Genomic DNA, 23325 nt, shown 5'->3' on the forward strand with positions numbered 1-23325 from the left:
CTACAGTACGTAATTGTGCTTTGGTGGACGTTGAAAACTGTTCATTAGATCATCAGTCACTCAAGCTGACAGATTTGGAAAAGCTCGAGCTAGATGAAGTAAAGAGCCTTTTCCAAGTTGCCAATCCCGATAAGCTATCGCTAACTTCGTTAGCTGAACATCGGATTGAAATTTCCGATGAATGGAAAGGAAAGGCCCCAATACGCCAATATCCGTACCCGTTATCCCCAAAACTCAGGAAAAGGTGAACGCCGAACGCGAGCGAATGTTCAAGTTGGGCATTATTGAGAGAGCTCACTCAGACTGGTCATCCAATGTGGTCCCGGTCATAAAGCCTTCAGGAAAGTACGTCTCTGTTTAGACGCCCGCAAAATCAATGAGCGGACCGTTCGAGACGCCTACCCCTTGCCCCACCCTGGAAGGATACTGAGTCATCTGCCAAGAGCTCGTTACCTAAGTACCATTGACCTATCTGAAGCTTTTCTCCAAATTCCATTAGAGAAGAGCTCTCGGCGGTACACGGCGTTCAGTATTCAGGGCAAGGGGATGTTTCAATTCACCAGGCTCCCATTCGGTCTGGTAAACAGTCCAGCGTCTTTGTCCAGACTGAACCGAACCGAACGTCTTCGTATATCTTGACGATATAGTCATTGTTACGGAGACGTTCGAGGAACACGTTCGGTTACTCAGCGAGATAGCGAGGCGTCTAGCAGAGGCCAACTTGTCCATCAACCTCGATAAATCGAAGTTTTGCGTCAATGAATTGCCATTCCTAGGGTACCTACTTTCCACCGACGGGCTCCGGCCCAATCCAGAAAAGGTTCGGGCGATAGTAGAGTACGACCGACCGAATACGGTTACTAAACTGCGACGGTTCCTAGGAATGGCAAACTATTATCGTCGATTTATTGACGACTTTAGTGGAGCTACAGCTCCACTGTCTGATTTACTAAAAACAAAATCAAAAATCCTCGGATGGAACGAATCCGCCGAGGAGGCATTTTCCCATATAAAGGAAAAATTAATTTCGGCGCCCATATTATCTCCACCGGATTTTAATCTGGAGTTTTCTATCCAGACCGACGCCAGTGATGTGGCGGTGGCTGGAGTTCTGACCCAGAAGCAAAATGGCCAGGAGACAGTTATAGCTTACTTTTCACACAAAATGACTACTCCCCAAAGGAATTACCATGCGTGTGAAAAGGAAGCTTTAGCTGCTCTCCTGTCCATCGACGCTTTTAGGGGATATATAGAAGGGTCACACTTCACTCTCATAACGGACTCTTCTGCTTTAACGCATATAATGACAGCTAAATGGAAGACGGCCTCCAGATGCAGCAGATGGTGCTTAGAACTGCAGTATCATAACATGACCATTCTCCACCGAAAAGGGAAAGAGAATACGGTCCCGGACGCCCTATCTCGGGCTGTAGCAATTGTTTCAACAACAGCGTCTAACGCCGACGGCGATCAGAGTCTTGAGACAATGTCACCGATCGCAATTACTAGCACCCAAGACGACCCCGCCACTATGTGGTACGAAAAATTAATGAATGACGTGATTGAAAAGCCTACCGATAACGTGGATTATGAAATACGTGACGGGAGGCTCTATAAATACCTTTCTAGACCTGGGCTAATTCAAGATAATCGGTTTGATTGGAAGGAGGTGCCTTCGCCCGCTGAACGATTAGGAATCATACGACAGAGTCACGATGATTCAATGCATATGGGAGTGGAAAAGACACTTGCCCATATTCGCCAACGATACTTCTGGCCCCGCATGGCTATTGAAGTGCGTGATCATATTCAAAAATGCACGATCTGCAAAGAGTCTAAGGCGGCCAATACAGCCCTTGCTCCTCCTATTGGGGAGCAGCGGATCACAACTCATCCCTGGCAAATAATTGCGTTAGATTTCATCGGTCCTTTGCCGCGTAGCAAAAAGCAAAACCAATATATTTTATCCGTTATGGATTTGTTTAGCAAATTTGTTATGCTAATGCCTTTTAAAAAAATCGATAGCAGTTCATTGTGCGTCACGCTCCGTGATCACTGGTTTCTGCGTAATTCAGTACCTGAGGTAGTAATTACAGATAACGCTTCTTGCTTTTTATCCAAGGAGTTTAGGAGCCTATTACAGCGTTTCGACGTGAGACATTGGCTCAACTCAAAGTAACACTCCCAGGCCAACCCTGTGGAGCGAGTACATAGAACAATAAACGGGGCCATTCGAACATATGTTCGTGAGGACCAGAGACTGTGGGACGGAAGGCTATCTGAAATAGAAAACATATTAAATACTTCTATTCACTCGGTTACGGAACTAACACCCTTTTTTACAACTCATGGTTATGAATTGATGCTCAAAGGGTCTGATCATCGTCTAGGAGGACCTGTACAATCGCTCACTCCAGATGAACGGAGTAGTGTGCAAACGGACTTATTCGGAAAGATTTGTGAATTGGTTAAAACTAGAGGCCTGAATAAGAGAAACGCGGATAGAAAATATGACTCTGCCAACACTGCATTCAATCTTCTTCATCAAAGAACAACACATGAAAAGGAAGAAATGGTTTATGTAGATAAAATCTCACAATCCGCTATTTAATGTGTCTACATCACATGACAATAGAATCCAATAAACAATGCAATTTCTATAAATGACTTGCATATATTATTGCAAACAAATGTAAAATGCATTCAAATTTGTTTATTTAAAATGGCATAAAAACAATTTTAGTCGTTTTCAGTATTTGAGCCAACATTTTGGCTGCTTGACAGGTCTCCCGCTCGATTGGCTGCTGTTTTTTGACGGTTCGATTGGCGGCACATGCCTATCCGCGTTTCTCTTATTCAGGCCTCTAGTTAAAACTAATCTTTCCAAAGCCCACCATGAGAGTCAAAAGCGATACGACCTCCGTCATCGAAAATTCGGTAAAGCTTTAGATGTAGGTCAGCTCGTCTTTAGGCGAAATATGAAATTGTCCAGCGCAGTGGACAATTATAACGCTAAATACGGCCCTCTATTCATACCAGCTCGGGTCGTGGAACGAATAGACACGTCATCCTATAAATTGGAGGACCTTGACGGTAAATCGTTGGGCGTTTGGCCAGCGGCCCATCTCAAGCCTGGGTAATCGATTTGCTAACAAACACTTGAAATTAAAATCATGAATTCACTACACATGACACTATTTAGGTCGGATGCGTTAAAAACGACAACATGATTGGTAAAGATGTGGTTTCAATTCATACCGAACTGCATCTAACATTAGAGTAAAATTCCTGAACTAATTGACGAAATTCTCCGTATCCCGTGAAGATTGTTGCTTCTTTGGAGTAATTTTAAACTGTCACTGACAGTTTGTTTTGTTTATGGTTGGATTTTCCTTCTTCTGATCATTCGCAGACGTGAAGTTGTCTGTCATGATAAGCGAAAATCAACTGTGGAACCGTGCGTTCACATTAATCGTGCGGCGAACACCGTGAAAACGAAATAGTACCACACGTTAAAATAAAAATACTTAGAAAAACAAGTAAAATGGGAAAAATGTAAAAATGATTATCCCCGGTAATTAAGAACAATAATATTGATTCTCCCTGAGCCAGTATGTGACTCGTGGAGTGGACCTGAAGATGGTAAGCGTCTTAAGGATAATTAGAATATTATTAGGCATTTATATATATGATACGGAATGAATGAGCGCCGAATGAATGAAAAAGGGCCCATTGAATGTGAAAGAATGACTGAACTGAATGGAATTGACTAGAACCAATAGAAAATAAACCGGAAAGGGAGCACAATTATTCCTTTCAAAGAAACCCTCAGAGAAATATACATTAGTTTCTCGGAAAAAAAAACAAAAAAAAACTTACAGAGAAAAATAAGAAATAAAAGTTAATATCGCGGAAAGAAGAAAGATTAATTTTGAGCAATATCAGAAGAGTTCTAAGTCTTCAAGGAGGTGAATGCAAACGGGTACGAGAGTTTAAATATTATAAGATCCAAACTAGCGCCAAATTAGACCAGCCTCTCGGCTGCTGTTATTAAGAATCTTTTCTCTCAATCAACCATTGAGGCACGGTTTGCGAAAAAATTAAGTCATTCATAAGACTTAATTTTTCCTCCTGAGAGGGGATAATTGTTACCGAATATAGTAACAACCAACGAACCATCGACATACTTGCGTAATATTTAAATAATAATCTCAGAGTATAAACAGAACCTAATTACTAAAAGCAACGAGAAGGCCAAATCATGTATTCAGCAAGATCATCAACTCGCATGGAATTGGATGATCAGGAAGCAGGTGCGTCAGGGAGCCAGCAAACAGTTGCTCAAGCTGCTCCAGTTGCACTTAAACCGTATAAGAGGAAAGTAGTGGATGCGTTTGGCAATGAAGTTCCGGATAGCAAGAGAAATAGAGCAGTGCCAGAGGTAGACATGAAAATGAACGCTATCAAGCTAATAGCTCACTGGCATGAGTATCTGCGTAATATATTTGATATCAAGGATAGAAACAATATCGACGACATTGCGGACGTAACGGCGGTGATCCAGACTTTGCACACCAAATTTCGCCAAGACAGTAACGGTTTTGGAGCCATGAAGGATGCAATAACGGATCCCTTCGAATTCACGGCGGCTGGGAAGAAGACAACTTTCTTGGTTGTCAAAGATCACATGAAGAAACTGGCTGAAGACTATGGCTTCAAGTACATGAACACACCAGCGGCGAACAAGACAACTGGAACTTTGTCTTCCCTCCTAGGTCTTTTTGTCGCGTACCGCCACAGATTTACGGAAGTGAGGCTGGGGAATACTTCTCTGGTGTTTAGGAAGACCAAGGATGCAGATGAAATAATGGAGTTAGGAAGATTTGGCTTGACAAATTCCCACTGTTCCTCGCTTGCAGGATGTCGTTTTACCCCTTCAGTACAAAGTGCGATGAAACAGTCACTGGGACCTATGACCATTGCGATCAACCTTTGCATGAACACGGATCCTAGATATCAGCAGTCCTGGAAAGAAGCTTTTGTTCAGGCCTTCAAACTTATTCCGCATGTAGAAGAAATCGCTAAGCTGTTAGCTGGATCAAGAACCAAGTGCAGGGCGATTTTAAGATTACTGGGAGACATATCACTTTTTGGAGTTACTCGAACGTCAAATAAAGCGTTTCTTCCAGCGTCAATGTTGTTGGTGTTCCTGTCCAAGAAGCACAGCGGCTACAAGGAAAGATACGATGGTTGCACTGATGTTACTCCCCTGATTGAAGACGACATGATCCCGCCGAACGTGAGGAACTTGGATTTCTCTGGCCATGGTCTATTGCACTTCTGGAACCATTCAAGTGGATATTCGTTCCTGATCAGGGGAGACCCGACTAAACTTACAGAGAAAAATAAGAAATAAAAGTTAATATCGCGGAAAGAAGAAAGATTAATTTTGAGCAATATCAGAAGAGTTCTAATTCTTCAAGGAGGTGAATGCAAACGGGTACGAGAGTTTAAAATATTATAAGATCCAAACTGGCGCCAAATTAGACCAGCCTCTTGGCTGCTGTTATTAAGAATCTTTTCTCTCAATCAACCATTGAGGCACGGTTTGCGAAAAAATTAAGTCATTCATAAGACTTAATTTTTCCTCCTGAGAGGGGATAATTGTTACCGAATATAGTAACAACCAACGAACCATCGACATACTTGCGTAATATTTAAATAATAATCTCAGAGTATAAACAGAACCTAATTACTAAAAGCAACGAGAAGGCCAAATCATGTATTCAGCAAGATCATCAACTCGCATGGAATTGGATGATCAGGAAGCAGGTGCGTCAGGGAGCCAGCAAACAGTTGCTCAAGCTGCTCCAGTTGCACTTAAACCGTATAAGAGGAAAGTAGTGGATGAGTTTGGCAATGAAGTTCCGGATAGCAAGAGAAATAGAGCAGTGCCAGAGGTAGACATGAAAATGAACGCTATCAAGCTAATAGCTCACTGGCATGAGTATCTGCGTAATATATTTGATATCAAGGATAGAAACAATATCGACGACATTGCGGACGTAACGGCGGTGATCCAGACTTTGCACACCAAATTTCGCCAAGACAGTAACGGTTTTGGAGCCATGAAGGATGCAATAACGGATCCCTTCGAATTCACGGCGGCTGGGAAGAAGACAACTTTCTTGGTTGTCAAAGATCACATGAAGAAACTGGCTGAAGACTATGGCTTCAAGTACATGAACACACCAGCGGCGAACAAGACAACTGGAACTTTGTCTTCCCTCCTAGGTCTTTTGTCGCGTACCGCCACAGATTTACGGAAGTGAGGCTGGGGAATACTTCTCTGGTGTTTAGGAAGACCAAGGATGCAGATGAAATAATGGAGTTAGGAAGATTTGGCTTGACAAATTCCCACTGTTCCTCGCTTGCAGGATGTCGTTTTACCCCTTCAGTACAAAGTGCGATGAAACAGTCACTGGGACCTATGACCATTGCGATCAACCTTTGCATGAACACGGATCCTAGATATCAGCAGTCCTGGAAAGAAGCTTTTGTTCAGGCCTTCAAACTTATTCCGCATGTAGAAGAAATCGCTAAGCTGTTAGCTGGATCAAGAACCAAGTGCAGGGCGATTTTAAGATTACTGGGAGACATATCACTTTTTGGAGTTACTCGAACGTCAAATAAAGCGTTTCTTCCAGCGTCAATGTTGTTGGTGTTCCTGTCCAAGAAGCACAGCGGCTACAAGGAAAGATACGAAGGTTGCACTGATGTTACTCCCCTGATTGAAGACGACATGATCCCGCCGAACGTGAGGAACTTGGATTTCTCTGGCCATGGTCTATTGCACTTCTGGAACCATTCAAGTGGATATTCGTTCCTGATCAGGGGAGACCCGACTAAACTGATTCCCACCACGGCTTCGCAATTGGTATTCCACGCAGTTTTCGGATCTCACAAGGAAAACCTGAACCTTGTAAAATGGATGACAGGAACAGATTTCTTGACGAGAAGAGAAATCGGTGATGCGGTCAGAGAGAGATCATCTAGTGGGCGCACAGTTAAGGTACAAATAATTCGATTTGTACGCTTCTCGAAGATGGCCAGTGCGTCCATGACCCAGCTTCTGCGTGGCGGAATGGGAGCTGTAGCAAGAGGCCCCACTTGGTCAGGAAAGTTTGAGGAGGATATGGATGCCGACCGCGACTTCTTCAAGGTGGTGCAGTCTACCCAAACTACAGGTGGATCTTCTGCTCCATTCACAGAGGCAAGAATACTCGCAGAATTAGTGGATCTAAAGGACGCCATGATCCAGGACTTGACACGTAGAAGAGTGTTGGAGTATGGCACCACCGATTTTCATGTTCCGCTGGCCACGGGAGACGGGAGCGCTTATGGAGATGTTGTTCCGGGCCCCGGATTGTTGGCTCCACGTTACTTTTATGAACAAGATTAAATAAACATTGTCATTTTCTTTTAATTTTCCCCAAACAATTATTCAATAAAGATCCTTTCCTCATGTTAATGGGGTATCCCAGGTAGATTTTTTGTAAAAAAAAAAAAAAAAAAAAAAAAAAATTAAGAGTCGCTAAGGAAGAATACGGAACCGCGAAAATTCAGCTATGCCAGTGGAATGTCTGTGAAAGTCAACATGACGCTTGCCGGTTCCAATGTACAATATATCAGAGTGTTTGATTTGCCACCAGAATTACCGGATAACGATTTAAAACAGCGGCTTTCGGAGTATGAAGAAGTATATCGTGTGGTTTGGGAAAAATTTCCACCAAACATTGGCCTGGACCATTTGTACACCGGTGTGAGAGGTGTGTATATCGATGTGAAGGAGGAAATTTCTCCTTCACTCAAAGTGTCGAAAGAAAGAGTGTTCCACCAGGATTTGCGGAACAAATACATTCTGTTTCGAGCGGAGGTTCATCGAAAGAATTCGTGTCCAGTGGACACTGTCCACAAAGCAATAAAGTGAACCAGCAAAAGGCATAATGGAAAGACGGAGACACAAATGAAAGACAATGGATCAGAAAAACAACAACAATACTCCGGGGTCGTTATCGGCTTCAAACCAGCAAGCGGAAAAACAGCGGAAGCAAGGAAAAATCATTGAATCATCATTGAAGTGCCATAAGAAAATGTAGTCGAACTGGACACCGACTAACCTGTTCGAACTAAAACATTCGAAATACCCGATTCGATGGTAGAACGCGAGAAGCTAACAGAAACAATGATCTTCATAAACAAAACGCATCGAATCTGGTTTGTAAGGAAGGTAATTATGGCCTACATGGACCTCCACAGAAAGACGAAGGAGGAAGACGAGAAAAAGAAACTAGCGCAGTCGAAAACTAAAAGACGGAAACACTTTATTACTGTGGGATCCACCGACCGATCACTACCAAATAAGACATCACGCATACTAGATGCTTCTGAAATCTTTTGCAGAAAAAATCGTTGTATTACTTCTAATGCATTCGGCTCCGTAGAGTTTGAATTAAACAATTGAGCCTAATAAAGAAATTAAATGATTTAAAAAAAAACAGCTGATTTTACTGTCAATTGTAAAATTACGTCCTTCGGTAAGATAGGGGGGTCATTCCAATGTTGGGACCGTCATGAAAAGTGGTCAGGAAGTAAAAACCAATAACTCAGTCGTTTTTCAACGGATTCTGGAGATTTTTGTATGAATCGATCAGTAAACTCTCTAAGATTTCAAATAACTATTGTAAAAAAATTGGTTAAATGCATTACACTATTGAAAAAAATATTTTGTCAGGTAGTGTTGAAATTTCACTTTTTCAACAAATTGTCTATATTTCGGCTATTACCTTTTCCGGCATGAATATGCACAAAATATTGATGATCAAATTTCGAATCCACTATCGCATTATACCGTAATTCTACGTTCAATTTACGATCGTGTCTTTGATTCAAACTTCTACTTTTTCCTATGATAATAACAGTTTTGGTTTTGCACGGCCTGTTCAGCGATTCAGTCTCGGTGTTACGTTATGTCCATTTTAATGTTGCTCTATTAAACTTTAAAAGCTACGTTAACAAATAACAAACAAAAACGAACGCAAAAACAACATACCGTTCGCAAAATTGAGTCCGCCCTGTACAGAAACCGCACAATCTATATATCTATATACTTATACTATATACATAAAAATGAATTTCTGTCTGTCTGAACCTTATAGACTCCGAAACTACTGGACCGATAAGCGTGAAAATTTGTATGCAGAGGTTTTTGGGGCCGGGGAAGGTTCTTAGGATGGTTCGAGACCCCTCCCTCCTTTGGAAAGGGGGGCTCCCATACAAATGAGACAGAAATTTCTGCATAACTCGAGAACTAATCAGTGAAAAAAATCAATTTTAGGCGATACGAAGTTCGTCGGGTCTGCTAGTTTGAAATAAACGCATCCGCAGCACAGCTGTCACTCCGCATCATCACCAAGCGATCGCAACGAGAAGCGCACACAGCGTTCAAAAGCATCCGTTTTGGCTGACATTCGATAGTCTCTTTTTCGTTCGGTCAGGCAAAAGGTGCCAAATATCAAAAAGTGAGTGTTTTCAACAGTAAAGAAGCCCAGCACGATAGTGTGCATTTCATCGATGTGTATCTGGTCTGTTGCATAATTCGCCGAATAAATCGAACCATAACTATCAGATCATTACCACCTTGAATCGGCGCCTCACCGAAGTGCAGGAATTTAATCCACGAGGACGGCAGAGGTTCGGCAACAAAACACGCTTTCCAGACGCCAGCCGGTTTCACTCTTCGAGGACATAGAAACAGCTTGGGTAAGAACAGTTAAACCATGCCAAAAGTGCTGGGTCTCCAGCAGGGGTGCGTTCCTGGTGCATGTGACGAGATGGCAGTTTGCATGATCCGGATGATATCGGCGGCAAGCTAGCCGTCAGAAGATGTGTAGACCAGGGTGCACCCAAGAAGAAAATTCGTGAGTACGTATACTGTTAGCTTGTAAGCAGAAAATTTAGAGAAAGGGAACATTAGACAGGAGCAGTAGAAGAAACATCAATGAGCTTCGAATATATGAATTGAATTAGCATTTATGGCATTTGTCGAATTTCATGTAGGGGAAAAGACGGCTTTGGCAGGTTTTGTTCTATTATTGGCAGGGGGGTTTTTGTCGACCAAATGTTATGAAATTTGGCCACAATATTCTTTGATATGCAAAGAATGTTTAGGCCAAATTTGAGCATAATCAGTCATAAAAAAACCCTGACAATAATGGAACAAAACCTGCCAAAGCCGTCATTCCCCCTAATTGTTGAACATTTGTCCTCCAGTTTGTGTGCATTTTGTCCGCTTTAGCAATTACGCTCTACCGCTACCGGAGAACTCACAACATCGGCAGTATCACATGAAAAAGCATTTCCTCAGTTATTAATTGAAAGCTTTTCTATGCCCGTTATTGCATGAGAATGTATCTTGTGTGGCAAGTACAATTGATACACTACGGCTATGCCCATTGCTCAATGTGTCGGAAAAGTTTCCAACCCGAAAACATCCTAGACCAGACCGAGAATCGCCATCTCCGGATTGGCAATACTACGCCTTTGCTCGCAAGGCTACTGGATACCCCATGAAAAGGCCTATCTGGCCTTAGGCCTCTCTGCTCATAGAACAAGCCCAAATGCATTTGAAAAAAAAAACGAAACTGATTGAACTACACATTGAACCATTTGCCAGCCTTTTTCCAACCAGATTTCGCATTCTGACCTACCGTACACCTTTGTTGAATGTCTTCCTCCATGTTAAGCTTTATCCCTATTGACTATTGTTTTTGCTTCTTATAAGCAGTTCTGTACGGCTGTGTATAGGTTATACAGAAGAAAAAGATTGAAAAACACTTGTTTCGCATTGTTTGTCTTGTGGCAAAGGAGCAGTAGAGTAAATCGTTTGTTTTTTGTAGCGTTTTTTTGCATTTTGTTCTTGCGTCTGTAGTGTATGTGTGTATAAATATAAATATCCATAATGCTTATCTCAATCGTCTGTTTGAACCCTTGTCTCGTCTTCTTCGGCTGATTTTGGCTACAAAGTTGTTGTTGTTCTGGTTGTGTGGTTGAATTCTTTGATTCTCTTAGCAATATATAGTTCCACCTTCAATAATGGTTTCCTCGCCCTAAGGGCCGAAAACTCTTCTCCAATTTACATAATTTTGGATTTCTTACAGTGTATACAATATAGCTGATAATAATTATATACTTTAGAGCTTGTTTTGTGGTTTCACATTAATGATGACCTTGGACAGAACTGGTTGGTTTCATTTTATCGTTTTTGGAACGTAAAATTTGCTTTCCTGACTCGTTTAGGTTACGGCTTTTCACACGTTCTATCTAGAATGCACTTGCAAACGCTTATCAATAAATATATTTGTTTAGGTTTCAGTTAGATTTTCTGATTTTTGTAATAAAGCTAGATTTAGATGCAGTTTGTCTTTATAATGTCACACAATATAAAAGTATAAATAATAGAAAAAAACGATACATAATTATTATCTTCCCATTGCTCTGAAATCATTTTTGCTTATACATACCATTCATTTTATAGTGGGTAAATCTTTCCAACTTGTATGCATATATCACGAATGTTTAAACTTAATCACGATTAAAACAAGGTACACTATCGAGGATGATTTTAGGGTGTTTGATGAAATGAATCTCTTTTTCTCTTCGGTTACTGATTGGTCTCCCCGGGCATTACCCATCGTCCGTTGACTACAAGGACCGAGCATTCCGGGAAGATGTTGTGTGCTATTACTGCTAGTAATTTTACTTCGTCCGACCGAAAGCCGCCATGGAAGCCGACTTGGGAACGAAACGTCTCCGAGGCATCGGTCTCGCCACCGCGGCAGCCGAGCAGGAACCACTCGACATCATCGCGGTGCTGAGACCACGGTTAAACCCGTATCATTTGCGTGGCCCATTGACGCTCACTGGTTTGCCTTTTTGGCCAGCGAATTCCGCTGATTCCACAATGATTTGAAATAAATATTGAAATATTGGAATAATAAAAAGATTTCGTTACTTACCCTTCATCTTCTCTGCTCGCTTCAGCTCACGTATTGCACGACCTCGTTTATCCAGTATGAGTTTGTCCACCCTGACGAAAATTCCATGCTTCTGTTTGCAGTTGAAATATTGTATTCCCTGCACTGTTCCATCGTTCTTGCCGGTAGGTGTGTCGAGCTCTACACCGATCCAAGTTCCACCCTGAATAGTCAGAAACCACATTTTAAAGTCTACCGACACTATGTCTGATAACTTCTAACGACACTTTTTTTGTTGCCATTTTTGCCTTTCTGGTTCACTAAGGGGTATCGAACAAACATAAAATTCTTTGAAAAACTTTTAAAGTCACAGTCAATTCACGTCTTTCCTTTTGTACGAGAGAGGCACAAATACATTTCTTCTAGTTTTTACGTTTCGAAATAGCTCGCAACACTTTGTGTGACTGGTAATTCATTTCACACTCAAATGGAGGTGACTGTTGTAAACAACATTCGCAGCCAAACATTTCAAGCATACAATACATTGTACGACAGTTTTTCTATATCGGCTGTACCGTGACATGCCCTATTACCGTGGGGTTAAGGACGTGTCCACAATAAATTCGCTATATAAAATTCAATTTGTAACAATCACCCTTGAAAACTATATCGCTTTAATCAATATTAAATAGGGTAGGATGGGGCAAGATGGGTCACCTAAGGCGAACCCTCAATGCCTCAAAATAGAAACATTTTAATTTAGCTTTTCAACGTGGATCTATAAAAATAGCTCATAATCTGTAAGCCAGGGGTATGAAATAACAAAAATTCTACTTTTTATTTCATTTTGAGTCATTAAAGTAGAAGTCTATTTTTCTGTCAATAAAAAAAAACCTGCCGGGGTAAGATGGGTCAAACCGCGGGGCAAGATGGATCACCTTTAAATTCTGCAATTTGTATTGTTTTTATTCCCAATATTAAATTACACACATATAGATAAGTTTAATGCCAATGATGTTATTGAATAAAAAAGGATTTTAAGGCTTTGGATTAAGAATGGGCACTACATTTAAAAAACGTCTGCAATTTCTTATAAAAACAAACCGTCCGAGTATTGCTTTTTTAAAGACAAAAAATATACATTTTTAATTAACATCATTATGCTCAAAGGTAACCATAAAATTTTTAAATCAGCAATGATAATATGTTTTGAATACGAACTATGTCCTTTAGTATGTGCTGACCTATCTTGACCCATTTGCAAGTTCATGTTAGAATGTCTAATTTTCGATCAAATTTATTTATTTCAACGCAGTTAGTATAACATCCCCTACATAGCTTATGATACTTTCACTATACTGCCGTCATACGCATATTTGTCCCATGTTTGCTAGGATTTCCTATGTACATGGGACAGTTATGCCTATACAGGCAGTATATTACTAAAAATGTTGAAATTTTAGATTGCTCGACGAGATTACACGTTTTATAGAAAGTGTGTTTCGCATAAGAAACAATGCTGAAAAATATTTAAGCTTGCCATTCTCTACCAAAATGAAATTTTATCATCAAATAGAGTGACAATAAAGTAGAACCAAATTATTCCTCCTACAAAGTCATAATCTCCACATTCAAATGTATACGATGCTCAAAAACGGCCCTGACCCATCTTACCCCGTGACCCATCTTGCCCCGCCTAACCCTACATTTGAAGGAAAACATATGTTTTTTACTTCAACTCATAAAAAAATGAAGAAAATAGTGTTCGTCATTTGACTTATGAATATGCCTAATACCGCGTACATTTCGAAGAAGATTCCAAATACCGCGCAGAAAATTGCCTAATACCGTGCCCTATTAAACAAGCTCAAATGATGAACTTAAGACCACATTTACAATAAAATATGTAAGTAATCGAATCATATACAAATTTCAATTAAATTATTAGCTCACACTGAAAAATGTCATTAAAAAATTACTATTTTACACAGATACCTACTGGAAAAATAATCATTCCTTGGGAAGTTAGCAACTTCTCAATATTGACGGTTTAAAAGCGTTTATTAATTTTTAAAATTCACATTAATTTAGATTTTAGATAGGTGATATCCAATCGAGTGTCTAAGTAGATTTGAAGACAATGGGAGGATTTGGCACTACTCTGCCGTAATCTGGAAAGGTGACGTTACAGCCATTTTACAACATGCATGTTTTCCATTTTTCTGTTAAAGAGCTCGTTAAATACTACTCGTTAACACCATTTTTGGAAAATGGCATATACGTCACTTTTTCAGATTACGGCAGTACTGACGAAGAAGATGGCCTAATACCGCGACAATGGTTTTGCTCAATAAAAATGCAAAACAAGAATATTAAATACCATTCCAGTATCCAGCTCATATTTTATAGCTGTAAAAATGGGCTCAATGAGATATTGGAAGTAAATATCATTAAAAAATTAGGTTACAAGTACAAGACTTAGAAATATAACCATAATTTTAGGCGTTTTGCTAAGCGGATGAAAATTTTGACTGGTCGAGCCATACATTTTCCCATTTATTTTTTAGCGCCTAATTTACGTCACAAATACGCACAAACATTTTCTGATATATATTTGTGCATTTCACCAAATAATGTGATGTGTATGACAGACAGTACCTCTATATTCATCAATTTGGATAAAATCCACGGTATTAGGCAATGCGCGGAATTAGGGCAGGTCACGGTAGTACCCATCGTAATCGTTACTCCAAGAACAAGCGCACCAAGGATTAACACGATCATCTACCTTGCACTTCCAAATCTGGTTTAACAGCTAGATCTAAGAAAACATCCCTTCTTTCCGATTCGGAAATTCCTAGTGCATTATTTGCTAGGTGAATTCACATGAACAATCGACGATAACACTATTTGCTCAAGGCCTGGATTCAATTGACGCTCTAGACTTACTTTCTGAGTCTCACGATTTGATATTTACACCCGATTCTTTTTTATTTTCGCACGGATTTTTTTTACACGGCTTTTTTTACACGGATTTTTGAAATAACACGGATTTTTTTTGCACGGTTTCTCGAAATAGCACGGATTTTTTTTGCACGGATTCTCGAAATAACACGGATTATTTTTACACGGTTTCTCGAAATAACACGGATTATTTTTACACGGATTTTTTTCACACGGCACGCATCCCCCGTGTAAAAAAAGAATCGGGTGTAATTGCTGTTACCTATAAAGTTTCTTATGAATACCCGATCAGAGAACTTTGAACCAGAGACGAGCCAACTTTGGGCTGACAGTCTCTATAATAAAAAATAAAAACTATGAATCGGTAAAGAATCAGTTCTTCCTCATCTCAGGTCACGGATTACCAGTCACCCTGTGTATTTTACATTTCGTCTATTCTACACCATGTGTATGTGTAAAATCAAGAAAAATTTATTCAAAAACAATGCACAGGTCATAAGTGTCGTGAAGTGGTCCGGTCATATTATGAAATTACCTGAAAGTGAGTTCCACCAACAAATGCAATTACTCCCGTTGTGTTGTACGGCCTTATTTGTACCGACTCGCCTACAACAACCCATTCGGGAATATTTTCATGCTTGCTCGGGGTAGTAAAACTGCTTTCCATCACTAAAACAAAACAAACAACCGTAAAATCTCTGACTAGGATTCAAAATACGAATATCGTACCATCCGAATCGCGCAACACTTTTGATGTATTGTTTTCCTCGTCAACGGTTACGTTCTGATTACATTCCTGGTGCTTCTGATGTTCTTCTCCGACTTCCTCAATCGTCCGGGTAATTTCCTCCTCTTCGTCTTCCTCAACATCACCCTGTTCGTCAAGGCCCTCGTCTTCTTCGTTGATCATTTCCGACGACAGAATCGTCGGTTCACTGGCACGCTTCAGGTTATTGTTGTACACTTGTAGTGCAACGGCATCCATCCGTTCATCGTCATCTATATCTTCCTCGTCCTGATTGCCATTCAACTGGTCATAATTGGCAACGTCCTTCAGGAACGGGTTTACCCGTTTGGGGAACTCGCTGCTTATTGCACTGGCGTTGAAGCCGCTGTTGATTTCCGCTGGGGTGTAGCAATCAGCCAATTTGGCATTGTGGTGATCGCTTCTCATGTTGGACGGTGACATGGATTCTGGAAAGGGCAAAAAAGAGATAGTGTTAAGAAAACACGGAGCACCGAGTCTAAGAGATGAATGCAATACCAAATTTTCAAAACGACTTATCTGCTTTTGTAAACAAAGATTCAAACGTCGATTTGACGAATCTGATAGCACTCCTACGCTAATCTACACCATTAATACGTAGGGGAAGGCTTCGGCTTTCGTGGGAAGGCTATCAGAATCGTTAAATCGACGTTTGAATCTTTGTTTAATAAAGCAGATAAGTCGTTTGGTTTTGAAAATTTGGTATTGAATGTATTAGATAATAAGCAAATAAAATTAGTTTTAAAAAAACACGAGGCATCAAAATCGGCTATTTTCAAAATATAACAAACAACGGCAATATTGTTATCAACCTTCAGCATTTTGCAAGACAAGTGGGATTATGATTCCCTTATATGATATTGACCACCCAGGGGTCAGTTTCGAGGCCCTTGGGGAAGCCTCTAGAGGCATCAAAATCGGCCATTTCACAAACTATGACACACACACATTACAGGTATGCAAGTCTCCAACGACGAGCTGTCATAAGTGGCGAAAGGTCTGAAGATAAAGAAAGCTCCGGGTCCAGATGGAATTCCAAACGTGGCTTTAAAAACTGCGATACTGGCGTTTCCAGATTTGTTCAGAATGGTGCTGCAGAAATGCCTAGCAGAGCTATAGCAATTTTCCGGATAAGTGGAAGATCCACAAACTGGTGTTGCTGCCGAAACCAGGAAAACCGTCGGGGAATCCAGCATCGTATAGGTTCATATGCCTGCTGGATAAGTTTCTGGAAATGATTATCCTTAACCGGCTGACGCAGTTCACGGAGGGCGAGATCGGCTTATCGGAGAAGCAGTTCGGATTCCGAAAAGGCAGATCGACGGTGGATGCAATTAAGGCGGTCGTTGAAGTGACAGAGAAAGCATCCAAGAAAAAGAGATGAGGCAATCGGTTCTACGCCGTAGTAACGATTGACGTCAAAAACGCGTTTAACAGTGCCAGCTGGGAGGCCATCGCCGTAGCGTTGCATGGAATGCGGGTCCCTGGCTATTTGTGTAGAATGCTTAAGAGCTACTTCCAAAACCGGATTCTGGTCTACGATACGAATTCGGGGCAGAAGTCGATTAGGGTTACGGCGGGTGTTCCGCAAGGCTCCATACTCGGCCCAATGCTGTGGAACGTTATGTACAACGGGGTGCTAAAGCTGAAGTTGCCGAAAGGCGTGAAGACGACCGACACAGTTGAAAACTGGATGAATGGAGTCAAGCTGCAGCTTGCTCACCACAAAACAGAAGTGATGCTGGTCAGCAACTGCCGAATCATCCAGTGAATGCGGATTATCGTCGTAGAGCACTACATACAGTCTGTGCGGGCTTTGAGACATCTAGGAGTAATGATCGACGACCGGTTGAATTTCAACACCCATGTCGACTATTCCTGCGAGAAGTCGACTAAGATGGTCACTGCGCTTGCAAGGATCATGCCGAGCGTCGGTGGACCAAAAGGCAACAGTAGGCGTCTTCTGGCGACCTTATCATCTTCAATACTGAGGTACGGCATTCCAGCCTGAGGAGCTGCGCTCAATGCGAAACGTAATCGCAGGAAGTAGAATGGCGTGATTCGTCAAATGGCCATTCGAGGGCCGATTGCGTACCGAACCATTTCGTCTGAGACAGTTTGCGTTATCGCCGGGATGATTTCAATCTGCATAACGCTAGCAGAGAATATCCAGACAACCAGAATGCAAGCATGCATAACAGAATTGATTTTTTTGTTATGCGATGCCTATGCGCACAATTTTCATCGCATACCAGTCGCGAAAACATTCTTTACGTACAAAAGTGGAGGCAATATATGTGAATTTCTTATCCGACGTTGCACGGTATTGTATGCGATGTGCACGATTTTTATGCGAGTTTCTTTGTTATACATTGCGATGTAGTTTGTGATAACAAACTCTGTTTGACAGATAATCTGATTTCATCCCCAATGTGTCGACGTGGGTGAACAGGGAGAATGGAGAGATGAACTTTCACCTCACTCAGTTCCTATCCGGACACGGTTGTTTCCGCCAATATTTGCACCGGTGTGTCCATGCGTCATCGCCATTCTGCCCGGCATGTTTCAACGTAGGGCAGACTCTAGAGCACGTGTTATTCGATTGTCCGAGGTTTGCGGAAGCACGTAGAGGAATGCCTGCTCTAATGCTACGTTTAGACAAGGCAAGTGAATTGAGCAAGTCGCTTGAATCGAACGCGAACTGAACGTGTAAACACCTTAATTCAATTCACTTGAACGAAAAGAAAGTTGAACATGTTCAACTTTTGGCAAGTCAATTGAATTCAACTGAGTTGTTCAACTCACTTGCCCTGTCAAAACGTAGCATAAGGGAGGACAACATGGCAGAGCGAATGTGTCGCGATGAAGATACGTGGAATGCAGTAAGCAGAGTCGTGACGCAAATACTGTCAGAGCTACAGCGTAGATGGAGAAGGGACCAGCAAATAATCGTCGGAGGAAGATCCAGCGCAGTGAGCAGTGATTGAAGTTGGGTCAGTGGGGCGCCTGCAAATCGGAAGTCTTCTGCCAACCGGAATCGTCGGACCGACCTCGGAACTCGAGCCTACCTGCTGAAATAAGAAGAACGAAAAACGAAGTGCTTCGGGTTGTAGGGCACCGCCAGTGCGGACGTCACCCACCACCGGAACTGTCGGACCACCTCTGCAACCTGAAGACGAAGTTGGCGCAATGCAATGCAACGCAATGTAAAAAACACACACACAAACGACTTCTCCCCATGTCCACAGCGAGTTAGGGGGCCTTTCTAGGATGTGGTGGGGTTTGACAGTGGGCTCTGAAAAAATATTTTAAGCTCTTTTTAGTGGAATGTATTCAACCCTCTAAGACGAGTTTAGTACTCTCCATTTAATTCCACTACGTTTTGTTATCTTACGCAGATACGTATTTCGTCCGCAACTGTGACCTGTCTTGTACTTGACTCGAAGTCAAGTGTACTTGAAGTTGAGGTCGAAATACGTATCAGCGTAAGACAACAAAACGTAGTGGAATTAAATGGAGAGTACTAAACTCGTCTCAGACGGTTGGAGTGGGCTCTGTTCAACCTCTTAAAAAAGCTGCCTGTGTCCGCAAGCAGGCTCTATCCAAGCGATTGTGCGCTGCTCAAAGCACACAAGCCCAGCAGGAGTGGCAACCGGCACATTAGGATCAATACCAGAAAAATCCCGATTATGGTATACTGGTCACAACAACGACATTGGACGGTTCTCGGTTTATGGGCAGGAGTAGGCGTATATGGGCTGACTGTCGAGCTATTATGTTTCCTGATTAAAAAAAGATGTCATCTTTTTAAAATGACAAGCAGGCTAATGGTTCGTCCCGGTAAACAACCTGGCAGGCCTCCGGTAACGATCAAAACCTATCACCTATAGTAGGTTCAGATGCACCATTCCTGATTTACGCCGATCCGCCTCTGAACACGTTATTATAAGGCACCGGAATCAACCATTGCAAGGCCTCACTGTTTACGAAGGCACCCATGGGATCATGGGTGAGACCCTTTTAACATGGAAACAAACACCAAAAACAACGAAGGAACAGGCGAAGCGAATGTTTTCGCAAAAAGTGGGAAGCTTCAGAGAGCATCAGTGATGTCGCAGACACCAATAGCGAGTACCAGCAGTATGGAGAAGACTGATGTCAACCAAGGAAGCCATAAGGAGTTGGGATTCGAGAACAGGAAGTCCACATCAAAATCAGGAACTAGTACTACCCAGGATGAACTGCAGCTTAGGAAGTCTAACCAGACAGAGGTGTGGAACCGAGTCAACGATCTTTATTACTTCGTGAAGGACAAGCGCAACTTTCACACTAAGATCAAGCTTCTAGTGACGAGTATCAAATCGAAGCAGCTAAAAAGTGCTAAACGGAGCTGCGGAGCATACAGCAGTTGAGACAGCAGGCCCCCGAATCACTCGTACAGAATAGAGAGGAAGGGACTCGTCCGGATAGCATGAAGCAGAGGCGCGGCCACGTTCCGAGACGTGGGTAAGACAAAACTGGAATATCAAATCTATAGAATACTTTTATGGAATTTCTGCGACTTTTCGGAGATCGTCTCGGATTTCAAGAGATTTTTTCGGACATCCTCAGATAAGTTATAAAACTTTCTTTGACTATTGGGACAATCATTACATTTCCAGTTAAACATTTTTACGAATTTCCAGAAGTGATTATGGATTCCTGTAAATTTTATAAAATATTGAATGATTGGGTGCGATAGCAAATATCACTAACTTCTAGGAATTTGACCCTTTAGAAATCTTCAGAAATTTCACTACGATCTTCCAGTAAAGCTTATGATCGTCCAAAAATCTTTAAGGGTGTTCAGTACTATTTACAGGTTTTTAGAATTCTCAAGAACCATGTAACTCCGAATTCCAGACTTTTTTCTTTCTAACTTCTAAGATTTCATGCTAACGTAGATATATTTGTGATTCCTACAAATTCCAATAAACTCTTTCAGAATTCTTCTTCTCATATGTCTACTACCAGAGATCCAGATATGCTACAATCATCATAACTGCTGCATATTCGCATATTTCTGCTATTGTTCTCTCATATCCTTGTGTGGCCAACGATATTACGTATGCATTAGCATAAGTTCATGCACCATTGGTAATAATGTAAACCTAAGCTAGTAGATAAACTCATATGGAAACACAAAACATGTATGTCAACATATGCAATAAACAAATATGTTAATTAAGGTGCGTATAATCATAAAGGGCCATCGACATAAATTTAAGCCAGGCGCAGTATCGGATATCATACAGAAAGGCAAAAGATGTATTTCAACATAATGCGCATCGAAATGTTATGACTTTGAAATCATGACACCAAGATAAACATCACATTAAAAATGCATGCGTTGAAGAGGAATTCCAAATCCATTTGCCCAAAGGGCACCCCGATTATCCATCTGCGTATGGAAAAACACGTTTGATAATAGAGAAAGGTATAGATCTAAGCATATATAAATAAAGCGGAGCTTCAGCTCCATGGACAGATCCAAAATTCATCTTTCAATCGACGGCCACGCCACACTTGTCTAGTTTCTCAACTTTTGGAGATGAGCTCAGCAGTCTAGTGACTGCCTTATAGACAAGAGGCCTGGCTTAAACTACATCACTTTTCTAGGTGAATCCTTGATCTATATTTCTGTTCATCTACCTTACCGAGTTAACGAAATCTCCTTTCCGTGGTATTGTGGGGATGCAGAGGTTTTCTAGGTCTCTTGTAGCAACAATAACTGTACACTAACATTCCTCTCCTATCCTAACTGACTGGAGCCGTAGATAGTAAATACCAATCTTTATTCATACGGATCGTAGCGCAATTTACAACAGTTATAATCAGTCACGGTGAAGCAAACATTGACAAATACAGTCAGTCTTAGCTATAAGCTAAACTATATCCTTGCTTAGATATTCAACTTTTGATTAATTCACAGTCTTATACAATTTCAGAAAGTTTTCAAAAATTTTATGAAAGAGCATATTCTATTAGAAACTTGAAGACTTTTTAGAAATTCTCAATACGTCATTGAGCACTTTTTGAAATGAAAAGAATTCTTCACAGACTCTTAGAAGCCTTTCGGAATAGATTTCTCCTTTACAATCCCTGGAAACCCCCACGATTGTCAGTTTAACCTCTGATAAACTTTCAAACCTCTGATTAACTTTGAAACGTATTAATAATATTTTTATGGATCTAGAAATTAAAATAGTGTCGATAGTAACTAAATCTTTTAGTTATCCATATGGTATGTTCTTGCCATAATCATGGGTAGGACAATGCTTCGACTGTCCTACCCAGGTATTTTCATGCGTAGGACATGTCTTACTTGTCCCACCCACTCCCGGCGCCACTGGCAGGAAGTCACGAAAAACAACAACGTGCTGAAGAAACGCGTCAAGGATGATGACTAGCAGACCGTGGAAAGCTAGCGGGAGAAAAGAGGGAGAATGAGAAAAAGCGCGATCCTAAGGAAGGTGAGAGGGGACCCGGAGCTAAAAGGTTCGGGTGAGAAAGCGGTGAGAACTAGGCCAGAAGGGGGAGTTGCTGTTCGAGCTGAAGAAGGATCCTACGATCAAGAGCTCGGCCTTCTGGGAGCTCTTTGTCAATTCATTGGGCAGTGAAGGAACGTAAGAGCTCTACCGTAGGAAGCAGTGGTCGAATGCAGAGACCTGAACGAGATCCCGACGAAAGACGAACTGAGGGCTGCACTGACCTCACAATACAAGCTCGGGGGCGACTTCAACGCGTGGGCAGTAGCGCCATGACGAGCCCCACTTTCCACTATCAAAGATCACTGAAGCGATCGATGACCGCACCCGCCGTACGAACGAGGGATCAGTGAACATCGACTAGATAAGCTAGGGATCAACGACTTAGATTGTTAATCAGATGAAAAGATTGATAGCGTTATCTAAATCAAGTTGAGCCTACAAATCGTTGGATAAATCGGTTTTGTGAACATTTGGGAAAAGTATTATACATAACTAGTTGAGGTGAGAGTCTTATAGAAATTCAGAGTTCGAACTTACTAATGTTTAACTTGACAACGCTTTAGAGCCAGTAGAAAATAGAAACGTGAAAACCATACAATCATTCCTGTAAGAGCTAGGAGCTAGATACAGGTGGTTCGGTATGAGATTATTATTATTGAATTGTAGTTTATAATTGACATTATAAACGAGCCTTGCTCGTAATCACTAAAAGTAAGATAATTGATATATCATAGCTGAAGAAACAAACTAACTACTATTACTATTATAGATTAATTTTATAATCGTCTCCCACACAACCGGAGTGAATTAATGAAATATACGATTACGGGCTAATCCGGCCAATAACAGTAGAATAGGGAAGCAGATTGACTAACCCTAGAGGTTACAGTTTGCTGGATGCGTTAGCAAAGCTGGACGTCAGGCTGTGGAACGAAGGTACCGTTAGTACATTTCGCAGAGACGTCATCAACGTCACGTTCTGCAGTCCGTCGCTGGTGAGGAATATAAACTGGAGAGCTTGTGAGGACTA

The 23325-nt window shown here is 41.4% G+C and overlaps 1 protein-coding gene across 9 annotated transcripts in view; it reads right to left on the reverse strand.

The window, feature by feature from the left end:
* Positions 1-10643: 10643 nt before the first annotated feature.
* The window catches only part of LOC134218154 (kinesin-like protein KIF13A), a 100926-nt gene continuing 88244 nt past the window's right edge, over positions 10644-23325 (reverse strand). For 8 of the 9 annotated variants that reach the window (XM_062697047.1, XM_062697046.1, XM_062697044.1 and 5 more), the window contains 4 exons: positions 15729-16193; positions 15535-15668; positions 12078-12258; positions 10644-12011 (listed from right to left, as the gene is read on the reverse strand). In XM_062697047.1, coding sequence (XP_062553031.1) covers positions 11956-12011; positions 12078-12258; positions 15535-15668; positions 15729-16193 — 836 coding nt within the window. In that variant the 3' untranslated portion in view covers positions 10644-11955. The remainder of the gene's footprint in view (positions 12012-12077; positions 12259-15534; positions 15669-15728; positions 16194-23325) is intronic. The other variant, XR_009981266.1, reaches the window with a different exon arrangement.

Source organism: Armigeres subalbatus, chromosome 2, assembly GCF_024139115.2.
Source record: "Armigeres subalbatus isolate Guangzhou_Male chromosome 2, GZ_Asu_2, whole genome shotgun sequence".
Taxonomy (NCBI): Eukaryota; Metazoa; Arthropoda; class Insecta; order Diptera; family Culicidae; genus Armigeres; species Armigeres subalbatus.